We start from the raw sequence: 12,583 nt of genomic DNA, 5'->3' as shown, positions 1-12,583 counted from the left end.
TCAAATAACAAATACAATTTATATTAAACAGTTGTGGAACAAGATGCAATGTTATAAGTACTTATTACTCATGACCCTACTGGGGTCCTTGAAACAGACCATCACCAATTCACTTTTCTCCCAGATGACTGAATTGCTGTTAAAAAGACAGAAAGTCAGGTTGAAGTTTAATAGATTGAGGTCAAATTAAGCCTCTGCTAAAAGCCTCACAAAGATATGGTCTCCAATGTATTACAGAGGTGCAGTTATTAGTAAATAATTTTGTTCAATTCTGAGTAATTTTTCTGTTGCAGAAGACCTAGAACACCTCGCACCTTTCTACAGCCTGCTAGAACATAGGTATCACCACTAAAAAGCAGCCAATCACACATCGAAGCAAAGAGACAAAACTGAACAAACAAAAAATTCAACTGTTAAAGAGAGTTCATTCTCACAGTCACCTTTTTCTCTGCAGTTATATCAATTGCTAATAGTATTATTAAAAAATCAGCTGAAAATTTACTTCTGTGGATTATTCATAAACTGTCAAGAATTCTTAAACTTCCATAGTAGAAAACAAAAATTTAATCTGTTTTGAAAAACAGTATAAGTGAAAGCAAAAGTGAGGGGAAAGACTGAAGAGAAATGGCAGTCCTGATGAAATTATGAATACAACTTCAGGCTTTAGAATAATCTGAGACTACTGTGGCACATAAAACTGGCCAGCAACGACAATGGTTTTGAGAGTTCATATTTAGCTGCCTCTATAAAATACTGCAAAAATAAAGTTGACATTCAACCGTAAAAAGAGCTCTGCTATGTAACAGTGAAGGAATGAACCACTTTAAAACTTAGAAATAAAACAATTTTCCACCAATGGCCTTTTTTTGTTTGTTTGTTTTTTTGTTATGCCACCAAATAGAATTGGTACAATACAAAACTACTGAAGGTAATTCAACTGTTGGAAAGCATATCTGATTTGTCGTGTCACACAATTTTATAAAAGCTATTCAGCTGGAAGGCAATATATGAGTGTTCAAGTGATTTACACACTTTTGGATCATAATTTTTTACACTATGTTTTATTTTTAAAAATATATATATGCCGTATATGATTATGTTTATTCTCTGTGGTATAATAAAATCATAAATCTATCTGATGAAAAATGGATTGTATTCCAATTGCATCACTGTAGCACATAGAGCTGCTCTTATCATACCACTTACAAAGATCAATGGTAACTTGAAAATGATTTCATTCCATACTACCTCTAATATATTAGCAATAAAAATACTCTTTTTAATTTAAAAGTCACATCAGTTGCTGTCCACCTTCTTTTAAACTCCTCTCCATTTCTGAAACTGACATATTACAGAAGCAAAATATCACCTAGTAACCACAGGGCTACTTTCTGATTTTTCTTGTGAAAATCTGTTGAAAAACTAGCTTAAGCGTCAGTTCAGCAAAAACACAAAGTTCTTGCTGACATGTGTAGCTGTGCTACCACACCCTAATCCAATCTCTTGCTCTCCTTCGATAAAATACCCTTTGGATCTTACAAAACTTACAGCTGAATGCCATTCTATTTGTAGGACTAAAATTATGACAGATGCTCACAACTTTCTTAAAAATAAATAAATAGCTCCATTCGTGGTGATAATGCTCTTTAAAATGTTATTAACTGATGTAAAATACTATTAAAAGGAGCAAACTGCTAGCATCTCTTTCCACAAAAAGTTCAAAAGTTTTCTCAACCAGCAGCATACATTTTACACTCATTAAAAACAAACAAACAAACAAAAATACTAAGGCATGCATCCCAAAGATTCATCTGATAATTAGCATCCAAATTTTCAGACTGGCTCTGCCTAACAATGACAAAAATCAGTTTTAGATGGTAGTTGAAAAGGTGACATTATCTAGTTTATATATCTGCCAAAAATGCTGATGCTGTTTTTTCCTAGATTTGTAACACTATAGCAACTCAAAACTCAAATACCTATAACTCAATGATGACATCAGCTAAAATCTTCAAAGCACGCATCAACATTTCACTGATGTCAACAGCTCGGAAACTGTAATATGAAATTGCACTACGTAGGGGTCTAAAACAGCATACTTCACAGATATTTGCTATTATCGCAACCCTAGGATTATTACTACCACAATGAAGCATTTGTAAACACTAAGTTTTTTAAAAGAAAATTGTTCAGAAAGTGGGATATGAATAATACAAATAAAAAGCCGGAAAAATCTCTCAGCTTGGCACAACCAATAAAGTAGCGATACAGAGATTGCTTAAATCAGTTTTCAGCAAGGTTTATTTTTATTCTTCAGAAAGCTGTTTGGGAGCCGTGGATAAAGACCTCTCACAAGAGTGGGCTTCATTAAAATTGCACAATGTTAAACCAGATGTCATCAAAAGCATTCTTTGAAATCATACATTTGTATGACATGCACTGCTATCCAAAAGCAAATTTTTTCAATATTTTATATAAAAAAATGCTACTTGTTATATCTCTGAATAAGCACCCACTTTTCCCAGCAGCGATTACTCTATTTGCTTAAGAGCACTTTCACAGATGAAAGTGCTTTACAGGTACTAAAGAGTTCAACCACAAACACTCCCACCACTTTTCAAAGTGGAAAGAATGCACAGAACGTTGGATGATTTTTTTATAATGATACAAAAAATTCAGAATCAATAAAGAACTTATTCAGTACTCCAGTGTTTCTATAGCACTGATTTTTGTGAACCAACATGTAACAAAACAGACAAGGAAATATATCCCAAAACAAATTCTAGTTAGAAAATCCTCTACTATAGTACAAATTTTTTAACTGAAAGAAGTAAAATAATGGATTATTTAACAAAGAATATATTTATTAAGTTACTTGCTTTTTCTACTTTCGTTAGAAATGTTTAAAGAACATTATGGGTTCAAAATGTGCTTTTTGTAAACTCCTGCACCTCTTTTAGTGAATCAAACTTCTAACTCATAGCTGTACGAAATACAATTGTCAAGGGAATACACAATTTCTTCTTTCTCTATCTCACCTGCTACAATAATTCCTAAGATAAAGATGATTCAACTGTTAAAAATACGATACAGAGAAAGACTATAGTGTGGAAATTATATGGCATTAAAAATGTGTTAAATGCTCAGATGGTTATGGTGAAATTACTACTGAAATAATTAATAGAATTTTAACCTATAACTACAAAAGAAACAAGAGAACAGCTGTGTTTCATTCTAAACATAATGACTTTCACTAATATTTTGGATATAAAGAAAACACTGTTTACCTAGAAGAATTCTTCTTTATTTTTTCATCAATATCATTAAGGATTTGTTGAAACTCCAGTTCTCCAGGGAGAACATTTAACAAACAGTCTAAATTGGAAGAACCAAGAGAATACTCTCCTCCCCACTCCATTTGCAGAATCTGTAAAATGCATATGGAAAAATGGTTAAATAATGAAAAAAATGCAGACTATAAGCACCAAAATATACAACATTTTGCTCCTTTGCAATACTTAGATTAATAAGCAAAACATATTCGTAAGGAATTATAAAATCAGCGTTGAATAATGAAACTCTTCCTTCTGAGCAGAGTTCTATTGAGGGATACCTGTAAAATAAATACAGAGATACATTTGATGATATCTTGCATTTTTGGCTAAAGAAATGAGTTATCTTCCCCTCAGTAAGAGTAGTAGGTTTTTTAAGAAAGAGAAGGAAAATTCTCAGTACTATAATTGAAAAATCTAAAAACAACAACAACAAAAAATGTATGTTAGCGGGTAAATTCATTTTCTATGTGCATATTATTTTTCTCCACAGAGTAACTACTTTCTGGAATTTAAGCACACTATTGCAATAAATAGAGCCTAAAAAAAATCCAGACCAAAATACTAGAAGGTACCATAAAACAAGAGAGAGAATCATGAAAATATTTACCTTTTTTGAGATTTACTCAACAAATACTTTGTCAGAACACAGGTCAAATTCATTGACCTATTCAGACTAAATAAGAAGCTACATCCCAGGAGTCTTTATATCAGAAAAACACTATTAGCAGCAATTTAATTCTTCTTTCATTTTACTGATGAGAAAAAATGAAATTTATTTTACAGCTACTGATGACTTGCTACAGAAGTTAAAGAAAAATTACATAAAAATGGAAACTTCTCAATACCAGTACTTTTAATGTCGAATTATTAGCATTAATTAATACTATTTATAATGCAGTAGCAATGTGAGGCACAAATGTAACAATTTGGAAGCACACAATGTTTGGAAAACAAAACATACTTCATTTACTGTACTGAATTAAGAAATATACTATTTTACTTACAGGCAATATTATTTTATGAAGTAAATACAATGTTGGTCATCCATGATTATTTCAATTTTTTAAACTGTGAGCTAGAATAGAAATGATAAACCATACACGCAACTTTCCACACAAAGAAATCTTGAGTGATCATAGAATTAGTTTTATTTACACTGTGGGCCAAATCTAAGTAATGAAAAAAAATCCACCCAGTTACCACATTGTTTTTTTACTGACTTATCACATTTTCACCAATAAATTTGCTTGCTGGCACCACTGAGCCTCCCTGAAAAACAGTACATGGCTGTCTACTCAGTCAATGCTCAAATGCAAACCTACCAAGACTGTTGTTTTTTCCTCAGATATTGTGAATTCCTATATAAAATCAAAATCTCTAAAGGACTTAAACTCTTAGTTGAGGAGAAAGATACTAAGTGGTCACATGAATCTTCAATAGTGGTGGAACAAATAACACTTTTTAACTCCAGTTGCTAGCAGATAACCTATCTTTCTTTTTCAAGAAAATCCCTCTTTATTCACATTTTTGGGAATTTACCTAGAGGCACTACTAGAAAAATGGTTTGAGGGTTTCTAAGTGAACAGTCAAAACACATTCTCTAAAAGAACATCAGATTAAGATGCAAAGTCAAGATAACAGCGTTGCTTGAATATGAGTGTAGACCTACAAGCAGCAGAACTGCAGATTTCTTTAGCAGAAGCATCACTACTGATATTCTTAGCTCTTTCAAAACAGAGTCAGAGCCCCAGGGTCCTGTAGAGCCTGAGTTAACAGCACGATACTAAGAAATATTTTGTGGATATATCATTTTTTTAAACTCTCAGAAGCTACAGAATATCCATTTCCAAATAATAATTCAAAGGCTTTTCAACAGTTTGGAATGCAGTTGAAACTCAGGCACCCTTCTGGTTAAAAAGTTTGGATATAAACCAAATACATCATGTAACACATTGAGGGAAGATCAGTCTTTGAACATAAAGACTCAAACTATCTTAACAGATGTTACTGCAATTAAAGACACTGTAATTAAAAGCAGAAGTAAAAAGCACTCTCCCAAATGCTGAAATAGTTCATTCAGTCACTGGCAAAAAGACAGTATGCCAACTTGGGGAGATTCTATAACCAATGGAAAAAGATTAAACAGTGCTTTAAGGAATCTTCAGATAGAAGGAATACTGAAAATACAGTTCACTAATATATGATACTATGTATATTCAGGCATGGTCACACAAATTACACCCTTAAGAAATACCTCAGATACCTCAATGCAATACCTGTAAGTTAAACACATCTTTTATTTATCTATGCTTGCAGAACAGTCAAGGATTGGTGTAAAATGTACCGTATAATAGATATATATAATGCAAAAAAATGCAGCACTGAATGATTTTCATAAAATAGCTCTTCAGTCAAAATCTATTATATTTACATATATCCCTACGTCTTTTCCTTACAGGGTAGCCAAAAACCTCGTGTTCCACACAAAGATACCAATACAGTTTACAGGCCACTTACTGTTTAACAAATTCATCATATGAAAAAAATCACCTTGTAAACATGACAGCTTAGTTTTTATGTATGCATTCCTATAAGATTTCTATGTCATACTTGTTCAGTTCACTTGTCAAAACAAGGTAATTATTTCCTTCAGTCTTGGTTTATGGGGGAAAAAGCAACATTTGATTATCCAATTATAAAATATTGTTTTAAATGGTCAATAGTTACTCCTTCATACAAAAATCTAAATATTTCTCTATTACAGGACTATCATATGAAGAAGCAAAAATCAAAACTGTTTCAGAAGCAAACAGTAAGTAGATCAAAATATAAACTCATTAAAATGGAGCAGAAATCCTGCCGCTCTTTATGCAATCAGTGTCAGGGCCCTGAGTGCACTAACAGGACCCCGAGCAGCCTCCCCAAGGACGCCACCCCCACCTCTGCCCACGGGTCCAGGGCCTCCATCTAGGCCCGGCCAGCCCCGGGCCTCGAGCTCCTGCCCGGGCTACGCGGGAGGAGCGCCCCGCTCCAGCGCCGCCGCGCCGCGGCCATGCCCGGCCCCGACCCACGGGGGCCTCCCCTTGGCCCAGCCCACGGCCTGCCCGGACGTGGCGGCCTGCGTCTGACCCTGCTTACCCTCACCGCCCGGTCCCCAGCCGCTGGCTCCTGCTCCCAGCTGGGCCTCGGACCTGCCTCCCCGCCGCAGGGCCGCCGGCTGCTCTGGGCTCCGGGCTCCGGGCTGACGCCGGCCGCCGCCCCGGCCTGCCCCACTCCCCTCCGGCCAGGCCCGGCCGCCCGGGGGCCCCCGCGGCGCCCGGCCCCAGGCACCAGCTGCTCCTCGCTGCTCCCTGCCAAGCAGTAGGAAGCAGCCTTCCCCTCATGGCAAAAATTACATCTTGTTTCTTCATGTTCTTCTTCTTTGTCATGAAATGAGGGAAGAAGTTGATTTTGAAACTACAAATTCTTTCAAAGTATTTTAGACAGTAATAATTCATTGCTTCTAAAAGGAGATTAATCTGACAATTGTCATTATGCCGCATAAATAGTATCATTCCATCATGTTTCTGTTTGGTATTACAGTGAAATATCATACGTTCTGAGAAAACCTGCCTGAGAAATGCCTGCTTCACATGTAACTCCTAAAGTATCCCTACCCATAACAGGTAAAGTTCCTTTCAAAATACACTAGAAGACCATTCGTCACCACTAAAATGATGTAACTGTCAATCTTTTTGGCGGCTAGTCAAAAAACTTAAGCTATGCACAATGTAGCTTAAAAAGAAATAATTTTCAGGTCTGTATTTTAACCCACAGTATTAATACAAGTTTACTGTAACAATTCCCCACGCATAACACGTCTAACAGCATGAACCAATTTTTGTCAAAAACAATTAAGTCCATTTGAAGAAACATTATGGAATATTCAAGTTGATATAACGGTCATATATTTCTTGCTTTTTTAACTCATATAGTGCTCATCATCTAAGAGCACTTTTTCTTGATTTTAACTGTTTTTTTTCCATGTCAATCAAAAGGAAGCAATCTTTTCAAAGTCCTCTATTAAATGATAATTAGTTCAAATTTAATGTTTCTTCATTTTGCTGCAAAAATTTCATAAACATAATTGTTGTGAAACCCCTCCATTACAAACATACATGGAAATTCCATGGGATGTCTAAGATTAGGTAATGCTTATATTTACTATAATAAACATTCATTTTCAGACATATGGTTTGTAAAAGCTGAGTCGTCCTAAAACTTGAGTATTTTTGTATGAACACTTTTATTGAATGTATACATGTATAATATACATGTACACATGTACAAATAACTACATTTATAGAGTCATAATATACTGTAAAAATGCAGCTATATAGACACCTCACACTTTCTGACAAAGACTTTTCTTTGTAAATATGAATTATGAGTAGAGCAGTACTTCATTACACTGGGTAAAACATCACTAGGCCATGTTTACAGCATACAAATCCATTTCAGCCTTTCTAGTAACTTTGTAAATGTTGTCAGATTTATTTATCACAGAATAGATAGTATTGTTTTTCATTTATTTCCCTATGGCACTTCAGCCAGTTAAGATCCTTGTTTTGACTTCGATGGGCTTCAGATATCACAGGATAGCATCAATCATAGAGAACGTAAGGCAAATTTTGTATTATAGTTACACAAAACAAAGCTGGGGAAAAAAAGCATCTAAACATAGTTTTAAAATTATGTTTGCCTAGAGTTTCCTCTGAATCAATTGCTAAGTTTCATGGAAAATTAATTAGCAGGGTCCTTAGGCCCTTTTGAAAAAAATTATAGTACATATGTATTCAAGAAAATCACAGCAGAATAGAAACAGTAAGTTTAAAGTTAGACACAGTTGTTCATAATGTTTGATCACACTTTGTTAAACATCCATCTAAACTTTACATTTTCTTAGGCTTTCAAATGCCCTGTATACATTAATGCAAACTCTAAGTAAAACAAGTCTTCGTTCATATACCATTTCATACAATGTAGATCGAAAGAGAGATTGGCCCACTGTCTTTGAGCCCTATAGCACCTAGTTGAGCAAACAGCCATTGGTCTTCAGAAAGAAGAAAAAACAAATTTTCAATGAAATGCAGAGGTAGGTTTTCATACACACATAGTGTGTATGAAATAATCTGAGGTTATATAAACTTACACATAACCTAAACAGAATCCTACTACTTATAAATATTGGCAGATATTTAATGGAATCAACAATTTATGGGCTGTCACATTAAATGAATCATCTATACTTCGGTAAGAGGTCTATAGTCCCAGTATTCCTAACCTGTCAAGGCCAGAACGTGAGGTCAAATATAACGCATGTATCTAAGCAGGTTGAAAATTAACAATTAACAATCTTAAATAAATGAATCCCAAATAATTTAAACATAAATGGTTTCACATAGAGAGCAGGGAATCAAATACCAAGTCTGTGTTAGATAGCTGAAGAGTAAGATAAAGGTTTTTGATGAGATATTTTATACAAAGAGACATCTTCAATTTGGTTATTAGCTTCCTGACTCGCCGAGGAAACAATTTTTTGGTTGTACTGTAACTTCTATTATTCACCACAAACAGCATACACAGTATAGATAAACCACTTCTACAGATTAAAAAAATGGTAGACTGATGTTTTGTTCAAATCACTGATTTTTAAATCTGGAGTTGTATAAGCTGTATCATATAAGTTTACAACTCCACCATTAAAATTCTTTAAAAAGTCATTCGGCATTTCAACAGGAACACGTGACCTCTCCTTTTATTAATTTCTTTTCAGTTAATGCCAATGCATTGTTTTAGCTCATTTAATACAACAAACTTATTTCCAAATACTTAAAATACCTTTAATATATTCCAAAATAACTTAATAACATACACATGTAAAATGCTAAAAAATGGGTATTACCTAATACATTTATTCACTTAGCAAGTTGCTCTTCGCATATAATATTATTTCATACTTCAGCACAGAACGCGCTGTATAAGCACAGTCAAAGCACCAGGGCAATCAAGTTTTCTGGACTGCTATTTTAAACCAATCTAATTATTTGAAAACTTATTTTAAGATTATATGACTTTTTCTACCAGAGATCTCATTCCACCTCCATTCAAGACAATAAAAGAAAATTATTAACATTAACATTATTTTAAAAAAAGAGAATGTCAATGTACCTGTGATTTGAAAACTAGCATACTTCAAACTGCAGAGGTTTATGTAGAGAGAATTAGCCAAATCATTGCAGCACTTTTTGTGATATTGCCTCTTTATCTTACAGGAGATCTTTTTTTATTGTACTAGCATCCTTGTAAAACTAAGGGGGATAAGAGAATTGACTACAAGATTTTTCATCACTCAGCTTATACTTCCAAACTATCATCTTTACAATGATTACCTTCATCTATCTTTAGTTGCACAACTGTTCCGAGATGCTTTAAAGCACAGAAGATGTCATCTGCAATCACACAGCAGGCAGCAACAGAGATGGCAATGGCTTGAAATAATACAATTCAGTGTGAAACTCCTACTGTTCTGGACACATCCTCTGAATATTTAAAGTTTTGTTGGAAAGCACATAGGACTTGCACAGGAAGTAAATTTAAAAATCATAATTTCTAGAGCTCTACTCTAACATAGTAAGAGCTTTTTACCCAATTTCCTGCAGCAAAATTCCTTTCAAAATTGTATCACTTTTTAAAATAAAGACTGCTAAAATAAAAGGGAGAAGTTAAAATTTCCATCCATAGAAGTACATAACCCTTTTTCTGGTTCTGTTAATAGTCAAGATCTGTGTATAGACAGATATAGAAAATCTCGATTTAAATTTTTGTTAGCTGTATTTTTCTCTCCCTACTTCACATTTGATTTTCATATGCAGCTTTTGCAAAAATAATAACATATAGTTCTATTAAAAAAAATCTAATATATACCAAAAATAGTCTTCATGAGGATAGTATTTACATAATATTTTGTATGCTGCAAATAACTTTGAAACAGTTTTTTTTTTAAATATCTAATAATGTTCCTCATCCAGACTTTCTGCATTTACTGTTACCATAAATTTATATTTAAATTTTAGTTTTCAATTTATCAGTTATCATTCACCATACACGTACCACTTTTTTCTCAGTAATTTTCATAGAGATATTCTCAGTATTTATACTTAAATTTGTAACCATATTGGACTCATTTTCCTCCTAAATTCTGCCATTATAAAAGAGGGCAAATAAGGGAGAGGGTATAAGATACAGTATATGTTATTATTTTTAATATTTGTGGATTCTTCAAACTATGTTGCTTAGTCCTATTTTCCAGACATCTGTAGATGCAAGAATTTAAAATGAAGATCCATGAGTCCTCGTTACTGCTTCTTCCCCATTCCTGGAATCACACAAAGTGAACTGCTGAGAGCATAAAAGCAAAAGAATCAGCGCTCCTTTTTTAGATTTTCTGCTACTTGGGACTGGTAAGAGACATTCAAAGACAAGGAGAAAATTCTCATTTGCATAAACTTAATCAAACACTATTGGTCAAAGGCAGTGACTTCAAAAGAGGAACATGCCATCTGGATTTGCAAAGAAACTCCTGAGGAGTTATTTCAGAAGAAAGGAATAAAGCATAACATAATTTCATAACCTTAAGGAAAGAAGAAATGACCATTTTCCGAGTAGCTCTTGAGTGCCAAAATTTCAAGAATACACATTTCTGCCATGGCCACATACACACAAACACAGAGCATAAAAAATGCACATACCTTAACATTTTTGCATGCATATGTTTTTATCCTCTTCTGCTGCTGTCACCCATTAAGACTACATCAATTAATCTCATTGTGAAATGGATAAGCTTTATTAATGATGGATCTTTGAAAAATTATTTTCAATTATAAATTAATCACACTAATTAGTAGACTAAAGTAATCACCAATGCATAGACGAGACATTCTTAGAAGCCTAGTTAAAAATACCTTCTCTTCTTTTACATCACCTCTTGTGATGTAGTAGAAACATATAATGAGGAGACAATACATTATAAACCCCTAAATCCCACTCAGAACTGTGCTCTCAAGAACACCTACTACAGCCTTCCTATCTTTCCTGTCATTAATGTCTAAAATTACACAGATTTATAAGCACTGTAGTGAAGGAACTGATCTTGTAACACACTGTTAAAGAACCTAACATATACCATTTCCAAGTAAAAACCTTGCAAATACATAGTAGATACCCATATACTAGCCTATAAAAGCCTTTTCTTTTCTTGTTTATCGGAAAATCCTCATCCTGACATAATATTCTTTCAGGACAATGGTATTTAAAGCAAACAAATTTCAAGACCTTTCAGGTCTTATAGTTCAGTAAATCAGATACAGAGTTCTTAGAATTTTAACAGAAAATAACCTTCCAATGAAACTGTTACATTTAAAAAGAAATACAAACAAGTCTGTGACCATAGCTTTTAAATGATAGGCTGCATTTCAGTCTCTACACTCTTGAACATTCATCTTTGCCAGTACTTCTCAACTTAATGGTGAGAGTCTGAAAAATGTCAGTTTTACAAAAATGAAATACAGAAACTCTCCCTAGAGACCTCTCTTAGGTGTGTACGATCTTAAGGCTTGTTTAGTGGTATAGATGTCACAGATTTTTTTTCCCCAATTATTAAAGCTTCTTACTAAATTCCATGCAGGGTCAAATGAAAAGTTTTACTGATATCTGGATACAACATGTCCACTAAATTCCCTTTTTCTAACATACATTTTTAAAAAATCTTCCAATTCTTAAATCAAAAGTTTGAATCAATATTTGCTGGCATAACTCAGTTTGCAAAGGTTTCATGCCATTTTGCCTAATGCTTAACACAACAATAATGTTCATTAAAAATTCTTATATAATAATATCTATCATTAAGATATTACAAGGTAACAGTCACATACTGTTTCTTCAAATTCTTATTACCTACAATTTTCAACCTCAAAAGTGCCCTTAAGCTCTTGCTTCTCTTTCTCTTAAAAAACAAAACAAAACAAAATACAAAGTAATGACACTCTCTTTTATCATGTATACTGGAGTATATATGCTGGAGTATGCATGATCTAGCATGTGTTAGATATTTTCAAGCTTGCAAGATAAGGTCTTGTTTGAATAAAATTCATCTGCTTACTTCTGCCATACACCAAGGGCACGTCAGGCCCTATAGCTTCTTGGTAAGT

The 12,583-nt window shown here is 33.8% G+C and overlaps 1 protein-coding gene across 1 annotated transcript in view; it reads right to left on the bottom strand.

The window, feature by feature from the left end:
• KIAA0825 (KIAA0825 ortholog) overlaps window positions 1-12,583 on the bottom strand; it is a 251,032-nt gene that overhangs the window by 217,140 nt on the left and 21,309 nt on the right. Inside the window, exon 3 of the mRNA XM_067315851.1 lies at window positions 3,288-3,427. Within this exon, the coding sequence (XP_067171952.1) occupies window positions 3,288-3,418 (131 nt within the window). The 5' untranslated portion in view covers window positions 3,419-3,427. The remainder of the gene's footprint in view (window positions 1-3,287; window positions 3,428-12,583) is intronic.

Source organism: Apteryx mantelli, chromosome Z (assembly GCF_036417845.1).
Source record: "Apteryx mantelli isolate bAptMan1 chromosome Z, bAptMan1.hap1, whole genome shotgun sequence".
NCBI lineage: Eukaryota > Metazoa > Chordata > Aves > Apterygiformes > Apterygidae > Apteryx > Apteryx mantelli.
Note: the sequence above shows the minus strand (reverse complement) of the source record. Positions and strands in the feature narration are given on the sequence as shown.